The sequence below is a fragment of the Vicia villosa genome, linkage group LG1 (genome assembly GCF_029867415.1).
Source record: "Vicia villosa cultivar HV-30 ecotype Madison, WI linkage group LG1, Vvil1.0, whole genome shotgun sequence".
Classification (NCBI taxonomy): Eukaryota; Viridiplantae; Streptophyta; class Magnoliopsida; order Fabales; family Fabaceae; genus Vicia; species Vicia villosa.
The window spans coordinates 54,279,486-54,296,297 of record NC_081180.1 but is presented as its reverse complement, the minus strand read 5'-3'; the positions used below and the strand labels follow the sequence as shown (position 1 = coordinate 54,296,297).

Genomic DNA, 16,812 nt, shown 5'->3' with positions numbered 1-16,812 from the left:
CTTACAAACCCGGAGTAGTTATAATATGTATATTAGTTTTAAAATATTAATTAACTAACGAGTTAATTAACGAATCTATGGGAGAATTGCAGCGAAAACATGGGTGTGCAATCTTGAACCATGATAATTAATCAAACAGCCGCACATTATTGTTTTTTCTATTCCAGGAAGATAATGATGAAGTGTGTCCCATATTGTTTATATCAAGACTCATTCTATACACGTTCTCGATGTTTTCCTCTGTTTACTGTTTGATTGGTTTTGACCCAGCAAAAGAACTTTAGACTCAAAACAACTATGCATCAACTCAAAAGTTGAAGAAATTAAAACGGTGGTTTCATCACCAATGGTATGCGTTAGGCTGTGTACTATAAATACTTATGTCTCGGTATCTTTGTTTTTCATCTCATAATTCTCTTGTTAATTGCTTATATATACCTTCAAAGTTTATTGCATTTGTTATAACTACTTGTGTTCATTGGTTCATTATATATTTAAGACAAATGGAGCTTGGTTTTAAGTATCAAATTAGCCTTGTTTGTGTTTTACTGTTATTTCCAGTACTATGTAACTGCAAAGAATATTATGCCAAATCAAGAGCATCCTATTATGGCACCTCTGACGGCTATGGAAATTCTAGTATGTATAATAATGTGATTGTCATACTTCATATCAAGACGTATGATTAATTAATACTTATTTCATGTAGGGGGAGCTTGTGGTTTCGGAGACTATGGAAAGATAGTGAATGATGGCAGTGTCGCAGCTGTTTCAGCCAAGTTGTGGAAAAATGGAGGAGGATGTGGTGCATGTTATCAAGTATACTTTTCCTTCATTTTCAATTTCAAATAAATCTTAGTAAAAAAATACTCCATCATGCATGTTTAATTTTCCATCTTGATTTAGGTGAGGTGCAAAATACCACAATACTGTGATGATAATGGAGCATATGTGGTGGTAACTGACTATGGTGAGGGAGATAGGACTGATTTCATATTGAGTCCACGTGCCTTTTCAAGATTGGGGCGCAGTGCAGTTACATCTGAAAAATTAAAGAAATATGGTGTATTGGATGTTGAATACAAAAGGGTTCCTTGTACATTTAAAGGCAACAATATTGTATACCAAATCAATGAAAATAGTAGAAACCCTGGCTACTTCTCTATCAATATTCTTTATGTTGGAGGAACATACGATGTCACGGCTGTTGAGATATGGCAGGTATGTATAATCAATTATATGTCTTATTGCTATAAAACAATAGATAATCAAATTAATCGTGTGTGTGAATGATATATGCAGAAACAACAACACCAATGGGAAGCCATGCGTAGATCTTATGGTGCTGTTTTTGACTTTGCTAATCCACCTGAAGGTGAAATCCGATTGAAATTTCAAGTGAGTAGCAATGTTGGGTCCAATTGGGTGGTGTCACGGTTCACAATACCCGCGGGTTGGAAGGCCGGTGCTACTTATTCCACCAAGATCCAGCCTTATTAGTTATCTGTCGTACATAAAAACAGTTTAAAGTCCCATAAATTGTTTGTTTGTTGTTGCTGTTTTCAAAGTAGGGACTAAAATAATGGATTTGTGTAACTTGTTAACTCCATCCATGTATGTCATACTAAATAATATTGGCGTATCTATCAATAAAATAAATGTAGTACATTAGTACTCTATATATTAATAGCTTTATATTTGAATTTCCTTATTAGCTAGACATGTGTTTATATTATTCTATTATACAGTTAGATATATACTAACTGATTATTAAAAATAAGGTATTTTGTGTTTAGCAAAAGTGTTAAAACATATTATAGGTTTCCTACTAATATTAAATAAAAATATCATGCAATATAAGGCATACAATACACATACAACACATAGCATTAAGAATCATCATTAAACATGCATCAATTTTTTCAATTATACGTTAAATTTTTTTTTAAAGCCTAAGTTATCAACATAAACTCAAAACCCCATTTCTACATACAAATCATTATACCCAACATTATAGAGTTAGAAGTTAGAACTCCACTCTTACCTTGTATTGAAGGTGTTCTACTTTTTCAATGGAATTTTTGTCCTAGCCTCTTTGTGTCTCTTCTCCTCTTTTGTATTCTCTCCAAAATTCTCTATCTTCTCTATTTTTCCCATTCTATTTTCTCTCTTATTTTATTAATTCCTTACTAACTTTCATCACTCTAATGGACTTAACAACACACCCCCCACTAATTTTAATGCTAATACCATAATAGGCCCAATTAACTAATCAATCATCTATTATATTATTATTATTATTATTATTATTACTATTATTATTATTATTCAACTATATACTAAAATAGCATAAATGCCAATATTTAGCCACACTTTCATGTTTCTACACTTTTAGGCATACACCTCTCCAACAACACAATACACAAATTAGTCACAATTTCACCAAATAACTCACAATTAATTAATTAAATAATTAAATAAAATAAACGAGCGTTACAACATGCATGGGACATTTTCCGAGAGATGGCACAAGGAAACATCATCTTTCCATTTTCTTGTTAGGGAGATGACGATCACACTTGATGACGTCGCGCATGCTTGCTACACCTTCCTGTTAAAGGGAGGTTACTTAACCACTCTCGGATTAGTCGTAATGAAGCGATTGAATGGATGTTCGTATATCTGGGAGCTCAACCCGAACACGTTTTTGACTAGTGTGCCTCAACTAATGGAGTTCATGCCAAGTTTTCCTTCCTGGCGGCACTATATGAAGAGCACTTGAATGCGGTATAAGTATCTGCAAGCGAGGGCAGTGATATTTTTGTGCAGTACCATCGTGCTTGTGCTTTGCGGTGTTACTTCATGTTATTGGTTGGCAGATCCATTTTTGTGGACAAAAGTGCAACCTACATGGATGTTGTATGCTTCCAGTACTTCTTTGATTTGGATACACTTAGCGAGTAGAATTGGGGGGGCGACTGTTTGGTATACTTGTACCAAAAGCTGAATGAAGCTTCTAACTGAAGGACAAGGCAGTTGACAGGCTCTTGCACACTGTTGACCGTACTTTTCATTCTAACTATTAATTTTAATTTGATATTAATATTTTTTGTCATATAACTCATTCGTTTTTCAGGGATGGATCATTTCCCACCTCTATAGCATTCATGATTTCTACATTGATGAGCATCTTTCAGGATTGAGAGCATTATATGGTGTCAGAGGAGTATCAGATGATGCTAATATCGAGCACCTGGCAGGGATGTCACATGGTTCTACATAGTACCACACCTCATCATGACATCGGACGCTCCTGGACGTCCACCAAGGCTAACTCATGAGAAGATCTTGGAGAACCAACAGGGTCGTGATGACCATGCCACTGATGTATTGCCAATTTGTCAACGTATACAGTTGATAGGGAAAGAAGCTTTAGACTTACACATACACAATAAGGATAGTTACGAAGGCATCGAGTGCTGCAAGATACAAGAGGGAAGAAGGGTAGGGGGTAAGGATTAGACATACACAATAAGTTATGCCTTCTTTTTTATTTGCCGAAGTATTAATTTTACATTTCATACTTTCTAAACAATATTTGTATTATTTTTCGCTATATCAAAACAATATTACCAACCTTCATTGTGATTTTTTTATTGTTTTTTGTATACGTGTTTATTAACGATTTAACCAAATTACGGATCAAACCAACATTGATTATTTTTAGAAAAGGTCTAAAGCAATTATGTTTCTACCAACCATATTATCCAGCCATGTTTTCGGAGATGCATATCCGAACTACTTTATTTAAACTTCATTATGGTGTTTTTGGAAATGCATATCTAAAGAATAATTTAGAGGTGTGATTCATCCTATAAGGGTGTAATAGAGATGTCAACTTGCCTCCGTTAGCGGGGATTCCATGTTTGAGGCTCCAAAGACGGAGAATTTTCCCCCTGTGGGAATGGAGAACAAAGTCTCCCCGAGGACACTTCCGGGACAGGGTGGCGTAAATATCCCCCGCCAGTGGAGTCCCCGCCCCGTCTAAAAAAACAGACCCAAATCTTGAATTGGGTAAAAGTGGGTTTTTATGTCAATAATGAGAGGAAGTTTTCAATATCAAGAAGAATAAGAGAAATTAAACTGATATCCACCAAATTATATTTGACACCACCCATTTTTTAGTATTTCAAAAATGTCTATGAACAAATTTGAAGCGTGGTCAAGAACGAAATTTTCGATAATTTTATGATAATTTCATAGTTTATTTATAAATTTTCAATATTATTTTTTTAAATATACTAAAATTTTCTGTTGTGTAATTTTTTTTTAATTACACTACACCGGATTTTTTGAAAAAATACAATGCATTTTTTAAAACTTCAATAAATTTTTATGAAAATTTTGGGAAAAAAAATCCAATATTCTCATAAAATCTGGTAACGCAAAAAGAACTGGCATATTTGTAATAACATTATTTATAGAAGGTGTCAGAAAAGAGCAACAGTGACAAGGTAATTTCTAATAAGAAGAAACTATGGAAGAAGATAGTACTAACCTACCGAACGAAGATCCATTCGCCATGATTTCAAAAACCTCTCGTGTTTCCACTTCCCAGGAACACCTCTTACAACTCACACCCTTCATCGGAGACACTCGCACCTCACAAGACACGCCATCCCAGTTTGAACCCGAAATCCCAATCTCCTCCGCCCCCATTCTCATTCTCTCTCCTCCCGACACCCAAGACGGTCCCCAAGACGTTTTTCTCACTCCACCCGAGGAGTATTCGCTTCCCTCTTCCGACGTTGATGTTCCTCACTGTCCGGTTAATAAGGTCGTTGATGTTGACTCTGGCTCCCAGGGGTTTGTTGATTTGGATTTTGGAAAGGATTCTGAATTAGGATTTTTGGACGGTCGGTTGAAGAATGAAATTGATGATGATTTTGTCCCGGAGAATGAGCATGTGGTTCAGGGAGATGAGTTTAGGGTTTCAGAAAGGGGGGTTTCTGATTTGGGTGAGTCGCCGGTGAAGAAATTGAAATTAGGTTGTGATTCCCTGGGGAATAGTTTGGGAGGTCAACAGTCACAGAGTGTTGTAGATGGTATGGGCAATTCTGAGGAGGAAAAGGTGGAAAGTCCCTGTAATGTTTTAGTTGGTGAACAAGTGAATGATGTGAACAATGATGATAATGATGATTTTTGCAGAGAAATTCCAATGGATGATAACTCGGTTCCAGAGGAAAATGTTGAAGCTGAAGTTGTTCAAAATGCCGGGGATGTTAACTTGGTTGAGGGGAATAGCTCAAGTGGTGAGATCGGAGAAGGTTCTGACATTCGGGAGGAACCGGTGTTGCGTGTGCTGCCAAACTCAATCCGTTGTCTTTTGGAGAAATCAACTGCAACTGTGAATGATGTGGAACATGAGAAAGTTGAGGAGAAAAACAAGTTTTCTGTTTTTGATGTATTGAAAATTCTCTCCGAGAACACTGTTGAAGAAGAAGATGATGGTCTTACAATGTTAGAAGCTGCAAAGCGTTCTGGTATGACTTTTCCTCGTCCTACGTGGTGGCCGGACCATATGAAGTCCGAATTATTCAACTTTGATGATTAGGTTAAAGAGTAGAGGAAATGAAACTCTTTTTTTGGGCAAATTTTTTGTTTGTTTGAGTAGATTGATGGTGCTTTCACGGAGGACTCTCAATTGTGTTTTGATGTTAATTGATGTATGGTAGAATTCTAATTCTAATTTCTATCAGTTTGTGAATGTTGTCTATCACTTGTAACTGCATATAATGTAAGTTTAAGCGTTTTCATGTGCCAAACATGCATTGAGCCACATATAAATATATAATCACAAATTGAGATGGTTGCAGTCCTTTCTTGTTTATTCTTCCTGTTGGGCGAGTAATTATCTCTTTTCTCACTGCATCATTGGAATAATCTAGACACATGTTGTCCACTTGAGATATATACCATATACAATATAGTACCACATATTATATGAAGTTATATTAATGATATATTGCATTGTTGGAGCTTGTCCTTCCAAAGTATTGCTAAACATGTTTGATCGTGGAAGCTTGTACATCTCAATTGCATCTAGTGCGATATTCGTATGTGGAATATTTCCATTATTGGTGAGTATAAAAACAGTGTGCCTACGCAGATCATGTTTTCCACTTGTTCCGTGTACTAAGGAAGTCAGTTGACCCTGATCAACCTCAAGGGTTTATCTCTCTAAAGCAAGTATACGTTGATTCATTTAACAATTTCAAATACAAATTCTTCTTTGTCGTCTCCATCAACCATGAAGCACATGAAACACTGAGATCCCATAAGGGACATTTTTGGATGTAGCGGGATATGGAACTTGACTTGAAGAGATGCAAAGATAGCTCATAATCCACTATCTCTAATGATTCCTTTAAGACTCCGATGAACACTAAGGATGAAGCAGATAGCTATTATGTCTGTCTAGAATGTGAGGGCTATGTTTGGGAGTTTGGAGGGGAGGGAAAGTGAGGGTTTCGAAAATTGATTTTTTTTTTTTAAAATATAGGGAATTTTAACATTTTAAAAAAAAAAAGATTTTGTTTAGAATGATAAAATAATGTTTATCATTGATGTATTTTTACTTTTTGAAATACTATAATAACAAAAATTATAATTGGACATTTTGTCTAAGCTCTCCAAAACCCTCTGAAACTCTCCTTTAATATAAATTTTGAGTTTCCCAAATTAGGGGGTTTTTGGTGTTTTGAAGAAAACCAAACCTTTCAAAACCCTCCGAACTAAAATCTTTCTATTCTTTTTCTCCAATCCTTCATATTTTTTAAAGTCTTCCCCTCACTTCCCCTCCAAACTTCCAAACATAGCCTAAGAGTTTTATGTCATACATCTACAAGGAAGTCGGCCTCTCTGTTGATAAATTGTTATTAAAGGAAAGACATCTCTGTTGATAAATTGTTATTAAAGGAAAGACGTAGATATTTTGCGCAACTTTGAGTGTGAAATGGAAGTTGACCATGAGGATGATTCCCTCCTCTAAAAAGAAATTTTGTTACATTGAAACTCGTTTACTTATCGACGCGAGTAGTAATGAGGAGAAGAAATTGTTACATTGAAACTCGTTTACTTATCAAAGTAAGTAGTAATGAGGAGAGTAATGATATTTCCAATGACAAATGACTTCAGGAAGATAGCCTAACTAGAACAATGGAAAAAATGAGAGGGAGAAAGGCTACCTCCACCCCAACTAAAGTTATAGTATCTTCATCTGAGGACGTCATAAAAGATGTTTTAGAGATTAAAAAATACTCCCTCCGGCCTGAATTATAAACAATTTTTTTTAGATTCATTGAGTAATGAATATATCTGGTCTACATAAAAGACCTGATACATTCATTATTCAATAAACTTAAAAAGAGAATATTTGCTTATAATAATGACCAGAGGGAGTATCACGGAGAGGTTAGATGTCGCGATAAGGTTGATGTCATAGAGAAGAATTTCACAACCATGAAAAAAAAATGGGGTTTCTACAAAAGGCTGCAAAGGAAAATATGGTCCCTATAACACCCCAGTTTTAGTTTTCATATTTTTATTCTTATTTTTAATATTTTATTTTGAGTGTTATAGTGTTTTATTTGATTTAATTGCTATTTTTGGGAAGTATTCACTACTACGGAAAAGGAATTTCATAACGGTTAGAAAAGGGATACCACAACGGATGACCAACCGTTATGAGGTAGAGGTGGTAATATGTATTATTCTTTCCACCACAAGCGCGAGATCGTGATTATATGTCAAGTAGCGCTACGTACCACAACAGTTATTCTCAATAACCATTTGATATAATTTAAAGAAAAACATTTAACAACGACTTTTCTAAACAACAGTTATGGTATATACACTAAATTTATTATAAATTATGTGGAATGCTTATGTTCACTAAATATATAACCTTTCATTCTAATCTAAAACATTATAATATGACAAATTAAGTTATATTAAAAGAACAAATTACTATACAAGAATCCTTCAGCTTCTTATCCGCATTTTACTCTTTATTTGTTAGAACTTATTTTGTTGCTCCTAGTTCTTTAGCCCCTCTTCCTTCGCCTCTAGTTCATTTTGCAACATGTTATTTACATTGCAAACTAAATTAGAGGTGAAGGAATTGGAGTTTTAAAAATAAGAAGCATTAAACCAAGTTCTAACTATTAAAGAGCAAAATGCAGATAATGGACAGAAGGATTCTTGTCTAGAATTGAATGTGTACCTTGTTTTCAAATATAACTTTATTTATCATATTATAATTTTTTTAATACAATTCGAAATGTTACATATTTGGTAAAAACAAAACCACATAAGATATAATAAATTCATCTAAAACAAATATTAACAACAACATTCATCAACAACAAACCTTAAACAACGTAGAACGTACCTGACACATAATGGAATCCGGAATGAAAGAAAAGGAGGATGAAGCTAAAGTGAGAGCATCAGACATGTGTTTGCAGCGCCCACACAAGTTTACTGCGCTCACTTTAGCTTCATCCTCGTTAATTTTTTCACCCATTCAACCATACCTACAAGTAAAAATATACAGAAACATAAAAAAGTTAGAACATTAAATCTTCGGGTTTGAAACAAAAACAATAGCTAAGATTTAAATATTATAAGTTAGGGTTTGAAATATCAACAATAAGCAGAAACAAAAACTAAACAATAATAGATAAACAGAAACATAAATGAAATCGCTACATAAGTTTAATGAACGAACCTGAAGGTAACCATTGGTTAGAAGAAGATGACATAAATCTATTAGTTTGGTGAGAACGAATTTGAATGGTTGTCGTAGGTGAGATGAGTGACATAAATGTTAGGGTTATGTTTTGAGAGAGAAGAATAAAATATGCTAGGGTTTTCTTTTGAGAGAAACAAATGTTATGTACTGAGCGAGAGATAATTTTGTTGATATATAAATAAATATCACCTTTCACACCGGTTGATAAGAAGAATCATGATGAAATGATTGAACTTTACACCACGGTTAACTAAAAGAATTGTTGTGATATACAAGAACAATCCCATTTTGTGACGATAAAATGGAAAATTGAAGGAGATGGGATTTGAACCATGTAACTCCTAGTATATTTCACTACAAGTTTTAACTATGACCGTGGTGAAATGTATTTTAGTAAATACAAAAAAAAAAAACTCTCAAAAACGAGTTATTATCACGGTTAATATGGAGGCTGTTGTAATATTGGTTTACGAAATGTATTTTTTTGTAGTAGTAATTGGATTTTTACTAGAATTTTATAATATTTAAATCATAGAGAAAATAGAAAGTTGTGGTTTTACGGATGAAACTAGAAATTTATTTAGAAGTAGTATAGTGAAGTGGAATTAGTGGGAACTTAGAGAGAATTGTAGAAATAATTAAAAAAAGAATTAGGTTAATTTAAATAGAAAATAGGGAGAACTTTTGACAGTGCGTAAAAAAGTTGTCAGCAGAGTTGGAAAACCATAGCAAGCAAGAGTATAGCATCCATAGTTGTAGATTCAAGGTTTTCGCTGCAATTTTTGAGGTAAGGGAGGACACTATTTATATTATGGTTAAATATGTTATTGGTCCCTATAAATATCTCAATTTTTAATTTTAGTCCCTATAAAAAATATTGACTTTTAGCCCATATAAAATTACTTTTGCACGTAGTTTTAGTCCCTATATATATGGACTAAAATTACGTGCAAAAGTAATTTTATAGGGACTAAAAGTCAATATTTTTTTATAGGGACTAAAAGTCATTGTTGGTAATTTTATAGGAACTAAAAACATATTTAATCCTTTATATTATGAGTGTATTATGCATGAAGGATAAAGAGAGATCCTTACCTTCTTCCGTTTTCCTTTTCTTTTCCCTCTATTGTAGGGGTTTTGGATCTTGAGATGGTTGTGCAAACCTTTCTAGATCGTAGTGTTTTGATACTGATTTTATGTTGTGTTAATTAATGAATTTCTTATAGATTAATATGCATAATTTTGAATAATATTGATGAATATATGTTTCGGGTTTTTATGAACATAATGATAATTTGATGGATGATTAATGACATAAATATGTAATTTGTAAGAATTTGATGAGTTAATTGTTATATAATTGATGTATGACAAAATTTGGGGTGTATTGGGTCTTCTATAATAAAAATTAGAGCTCGAAAGTGCTCTAATGGTGAAAATTGAGAATTTTGCATTCTGCACAGCGGTGACGGGTGTAACCTTCGTAACAGATCAACTGTCACTGCATTGGGGAAGCTGGCGGGCATCAGCGGGGTGACAGGTCGACCGACATGGTCTTAGGGACGGGCTTCTTTCCCAAGCTTCAACCCAATGACGGGTCAACCTTCATGGTCTCAAGGATGGGTTTCTTGGGTCATTATGCTCGATTTTTTGAGTGGATTCAGTTTTTGGTGTTTATTCAATATTCATATTGTTTGCTGAGTATTGGTGAGATAACTATATAATTTAGATTATTATGTTGTGTTGATGATGAGTGCCTCGTGGTGAGAAAAAAAAATCGAGGTTATGTTGAGATACATTGATTCACTGGAATCATTAATGTGGTCCTTTTGTGGTGTTAAGTAATTATGCTGAGTTTAGGTTTGAGAGAAAACAGTGACGAGTATTGGAGACGGAGGTTGGGACGATTATTGCATTTTTTTTATCATTTCTGCATCATCGGTATCAGAGAAAGGTAGGACTTTAGTTTTTGCTTGTGTTGGAAGATGGCGTGGTTGGCCTTCTTCGTTGCATACTACTCTACGTTGTTTATTTCTAATTGTGACTCTAATATTGTAACACTGTGTCACAATCATTTGATTATGTTTTCTGCGAGTTGTTGAGTTTATCTAATTGATGATTTATGATTTAAATAAAGTTTAGTTCTATTTTATGAGACGATAGAAGTTGTGTTAAATGTTTAAATTTCGCTGCTATCATAAAATGATTTGAGATTTTATGTTGAGAAAATGTAGCACCATTTTGAGTAATTGTTCTCGTATGTGTTTATAAAGTAAGCGCTCGAATTTAGGGTGTTACAGTCCCCCCATACTCGCTCGGGGTATTTCTTCACAAGCACAAAGTGACATTAACTTTAAGATTAAGGGAAAATAGCACAAAATTGAGGAGCATGCTGCGAAAAAGCATTAACAGCCCCTAACCAAAGAAAGGTTAGTGCTAGGAAACAAACATTGACATACCATCCCTTCAACAGCTACTCGTGTTGGACTTGATCACTTTAAGTTTGCTAAATTATTTGGACCAAATGTCCCCATGATATGGAAGTATTATCATGATGTTGTTACTAAGAACTCCGCTAAGCGTGACGAGGAGTCTATAAATTTGGTTCTTCTTCAGAGTTCAAGGAAAGGTGAATTCCCTTGAAAGGAATTTTGCTAGCCAAATTAAATCCATTGGTAATAAAGTGGTTGCTTTTAAGAAGGAAGGTGAAGCTATTACTGTTAAGAAGACCACCCTCTAAGAGGCTCGTCAAGCTCTAATTAATAAGGGGATCGATCTCAAAAAGTCCTCGCGAGGCTGTTGTCACTATTTAGAAGTAAACTTAGGAATCCTTATTTGTGACAACGTCGGAAAAGCCAATCTTGGAGAAGTGGGTGAAAAAGATCATTGATGAAAATGTTTCTAGTATTAAAAAATCTTTTGACAATGCTATGGGGAAGATATGGCTTCTTTACCCTTACGTCAAAATCTCAAGGCAGATAAACAATCTAGATCAGATAGTCATGGACGAGAAGATTATCCCCATGGAGCTTGACACTTAAATCCTTATTTCTTTACTTAATGAAATTTAAGTTGATTTCTCTTTTTTCATGGTATTGTTTTTTTTTAATTCAACAATGTATTGCTTTTTACCTTTTCTTCGTCGATCCCTTTTTCGAGGTTTATGTCCTAATAACTTTGTGTTCATTTTATGGATATGTGTCCATTTGTCTTTTGATGTCTTTGGGAAGCAACTTTCCCAAAGGTGTGTTTCACTTTCGTGTCCCCTAGTAACAACTTGGTTTGAGGTCAACAGTCTTAATGATGTCACCGCCTCTATTTTGTAGTGGTTAGCTAGAAGAGGGGGTTAGTCATTCTTTAATCACGCACCACCTACGCATTCAAGGTTTAGTGTCTTTTCTTATATGCCCTCTACGCGTTGGATGTTTGGTGGTGTTGTTTGTGGGATTTGAAAAGATTATGTAGGTCGCACTTTAGCTTTCTATTCTCCCTTCCACCACTTACACTTATGAGATTTAGTTTCATCTTGGAGAGTTTGAGCTTGACCTCAGTGTCTTTAGCTTTTCCCTTTGTTGTGGTACAAGCTACGTATTCGAGGTTTAGTGCGTGTAAGAAGGAAAAAACTTTACCTTGTCATTAGTTGAGTAACAATAAGATATAGTGGTGAAAATATTGTTTATTAAGTATACTCTTGTCAAATATTATATTGTGAAGACTTACACAAGGAAATTAAAAAGAAATGGGACTTTAGTGTAGTAACGTTTGAGCTTTGTTGCATCCCATATTTTTGGAATGAGCTCTCTGTTGAGGGCCTCAATCATGTATACTCCCTTGTTGATGCTTGTTCGGACCATTAGTGAGAGAAACAAAATATCTATTTTCATCTAGGAAGTCAAACTCTTCCTAGATTGCTTATGATTTTTCTTCGTCGTGGAGAGGATGTGTCATTATTTAATTACGCTCTCCAACTTCTAAAGGAATGATGACTTCAGTGACACGTGTAAGTCTGAAAGGTGTCTCCCCGGTGGTGGAGTAAGTCGTGATCATAAACGAGCTAGATTTTTTTTGAAGAAATTCTAAATGTTGGTGTTTGTGATCTTCTCCAAGTCTTCAACATTTATCCATTTGGATAAGTAGTCCACAACCATAATAAGATGTTTTAGCTACCTGAGTGCTAGTGGGAAGATCCCTAGTATGTCCATGTCCCACTTGAAGAAAGACCATGGAGCATTCAAGGTGTTATGTTTGGAATTAGGGGCTATGTGAATGTCTTCGAGCTTATGGATACTTTCACACTTCATCGAATATTTTTTGGCATCTTTGACCATCACAAGATAATAGTATTCAAATATGAGGACCTTCTTAGCCAATGCTTTTTCTATGAGATTCTGTCTAGATATACCCTCTTAAAATTTTGGCGGGGATGTATATGGCTTCTTCATGCACTAAAAATTTAAGAGGGGGTTGTGTAATCTGCCACTAGAGTAGAGTATGAGCATGCTCTTTTTCAACAATAATAAATTCATCATTGTCTGTTAGCAGGCTTATGTGCTATATGTACACCATGATCGAGATAATCCATGACGGTGTTATATGTACGCCATGATCGGGATAATCCATGACGGTTTTGACATAACTGTTGCCAATGCCATGAGGACCATTGTGACCAATGTATTTGGATGAAATAACGGTTGATGCTAGCCATTCATATGATTCCTAGTTTTGATAAGACATCTCCCCTTGTGTTCTGCTCCCTTGGAACACGTGTGACATCATATGCTTTGGATGAGATAAATTTCTCTTTGACCATGGTTATGTACTTTTATAATAATGAGTTTCTAGCTTATGTGTCTCCTTTTGTTCTACAAGACCACTAGATAGGAATCAATGCGCATTTTGACTTTTTCTGCCACCACTTCTTGTAAGTTATGTATTTTTTAGAGTTGGCATTATTTTTTTATAAAACAAATACTAGCTGCAAGAATGGAATATAGTATGTTTGTATAAGAACATGTACAAAAAAGAAGTCCCACTGAAATGATAGAAGATGTTATGTTGAAGTAATTCAACATCTGGAATAACATGTCACATGGGATGTCACGACTTATGCCTGAGCTGAAGTGAAGAGTCTTAGGTAAATCTGTTATGATTTAACTACTACAGAAGAGTGCAGAATATTCCTGAATATTGTGCAAATCATATACGGCGTGATTGACTTAACAAGTTCAAAGAATCAAGAAGAATATTGAAGAATAAAGACTTTCTATAATTGGAGACAATTTAAAAAGATTTGATTGAAGACCTATTTTTTGGCAGAAGATTTTACTGATTTGTAACTGAAAATATGCTGCGATTAGAAGTCCAAATCCAATTGGGAATAGGTTATAAATAGAAGCATTGTAACCTAGAAAAGTAAGACAACTGAGAATAGAAAAGATGTAATCATTACGGTTTGTTTAGGTAAACCTCCCGGCCTGTTGGAAGGTTACCATGTGAACCTCGAAGCCTGTAGGTAAGAGGTGTATTATTCTTGGAGGAAGCTTTGAAGTAACTCCATGCTAGGGTTTATAGTCAAGAGTTTTGGCTAGGGATTATCATGGAAGTATGTCTTCCAAACTGTTTGTCTGTGTAATTAGAATGTTGGATATTAGGTCGTTGGCACAACTCTTGGGACTGGAGAACTGTACAACATCACTGCGGTGTTAGGAAGTGAGATGGGGCTATTCCATATCTAGAGAGGATCTATGTAGAAGGGTCATTGGGTAAGGATTAAGTGAGAAGTTATAAACTGGGACTGTTTAGCTTCGAATTAATACTGTTGATAGTGGACTTCATTCCTGGCTTGATATGCCCTCAGAGTAGGTGTGTTTGTCACCGAACTGGGTCAACAATTACTGGTGTCATTTATCTTTCAGTTTAGCATACATCTGTGTATATACCTTGATAATGTTTCTTGACAGATCAAATGTCTCGACATCTTTCAAGACATTTGGGTCTGTTATACCAGAATTTCCCTTCTAATGTTAATAAGAGTCTGTCGATGAAGGCTTTGTATTCAGTTTGATTCTTGGTGGTGGATAATTCCAAGCGGAGAGAGACTTCTACTACTAGCCCCTCGTCTCTCTGAAGGAAGGCCAACTTCACTTTCTTTTCTATTTGATAACCCATAAATGAGGATGGTCCATTTCGTGCAGGGTTCAACTATGGTCGGTATTATTTGTGCAATAAAATAATATAATGAATGTGCTTTGAAGTCTTTCATGTGTTCAAAGGAGATGTCAAACTCTAAGGTCTCAATGGACCACTTATTCATTCACCTTTCTAGTTCTGACCCAAATAACACATACTTTAAAGGTTGGTTAGTGATAACCACTATTGATTGGCTAAAAATTAATGACGCAATTTTCTTGAAGATACCACCAAAGCTAGGGAAATATTTTCAATTATAGAATAGCTCTTGTGTCTCGAATAAGAAAATTTTCAAATATAGATAACCACTATTGTTGACATCCAAGTATAAAATAGGGACTTTCCGACCATGCGTCTCGAAAGGACCAAAGGTTTGGAGAAGGCATGCTTCATTTGTTGGAATTAAAAGTGTACCTTTTTCCTCTCAAGAGTTTGTAGAGATGAAGGGTGTGTTGAGAGGACTTGGAAATTAGTTTTTACGGCGGTGAGCATAACGTTCAACTACATGAGTCTTTCTTTGGTGGACAGAGTTTCCATCTTGATAATGGCATCTCATTTGACTGGATTTGCTTCAATCCCTTTCTTAGTGAGGTAAAATCCAAGGAATTTGTCGGCCTTGACTCTGAACGTGCACTTGTTTGGGTTCAATATTGTATTGAATTGGCCATCGTGTAGATGCTCCTCCTCAAGTTTGAAAAATATGTTCTCCATGTAAACCTCAAGCATATCGCCAATATCTTGCTCGAAGATCTTGTTCATCATCCTCTAGCAGGTGATATCTAAATTTTCTTAACCAAAGGACATGATATTGTACATGTACCTCATATGCCCTCTCATGAACGTTGTCTTATTCTAGATTTTCCTATGAATTAGGATTTGGTTGTACTTGGAATAGGCGTCTATGAAGGACATAAGTTAATACTCGACCGAGTTACCCACTAACTTTATTATGTATTGAGGTTGATATAGTCGACACACATGTGTTACTAACCATTTTCCTTCTTAACCAGCACCACATTTGATTGTCATTATGTGTAGTTAAACTCTAATACTCAGTTTGCTTGAAGGTGCTTATTCATAATACTCTTGGTGGCTTTAGTTTTCTCAGGCGATATATGGTGTCTTATCTGATCGGCGTACTTAATATAAAGGTATATGTGCAACTAATGGAATACCATATTGGGTTTGATATCCAAAATCTCCCCGAGCAGCAAGCAAATAAGTCTGTTTTGGCCTTGAGGCCTTTTTTGAGTTTGTTTTCCATTGAGTTTGAGAGATTTGCCCCAATTTTCATAGTGCGTATGGATTGTCATTGAATTGGATAGACACGAAATCACCATTTATGATTGGCCTTTGTATCTTCGTGATGGCCTTCATAGGAAGATATATATTTAGGTTGTGTTAGTCCTCAAACGTAGCCTCCTCTAGACATCCATCGAAGTTCGTGACATTGACGTCTAGGGGGTGTTGTCCGAAAGTGTTGGCCTTCTTTACGTTCCTTTTTTCTTGGACGCCTTCTAAGTCAAGGATCCTCGAGAGCTTTGTGACAGTTCCTAGCTCTTTCTAGTTATGCAAACATCGTCACTACACTACTTCGTCTTGGACATTGTGGTACTTAATTTTTGGATGGACAACAGAGGCAATGAAAAGCTATTTCTCCTTGTTGCTTCCTTTAACTATGTCGATTTTCTTTCTTGGCGGGGTGTCACCCCGATGGGGGAACCATTTTCATTGTGGGATTCATTCCTACAGGTAATTTTTCATGGAGAATTATTGTATATGCTTTTATCCTCTCTTCCAGTATCTTC

General features: G+C 35.2%; 1 protein-coding gene across 1 annotated transcript; it reads left to right on the top strand.

Moving 5' to 3' along the window:
- Window positions 1-307: 307 nt before the first annotated feature.
- LOC131638174 (expansin-like B1) lies at window positions 308-1,634 on the top strand. The gene is made up of 4 exons (XM_058908721.1): window positions 308-639; window positions 710-819; window positions 907-1,221; window positions 1,303-1,634. Exons 1-4 carry the CDS (start codon window positions 381-383, stop codon window positions 1,498-1,500), a joined length of 882 nt encoding a protein of 293 aa, XP_058764704.1. The 5' UTR covers window positions 308-380; the 3' UTR covers window positions 1,501-1,634.
- Window positions 1,635-16,812: the final 15,178 nt, after the last annotated feature.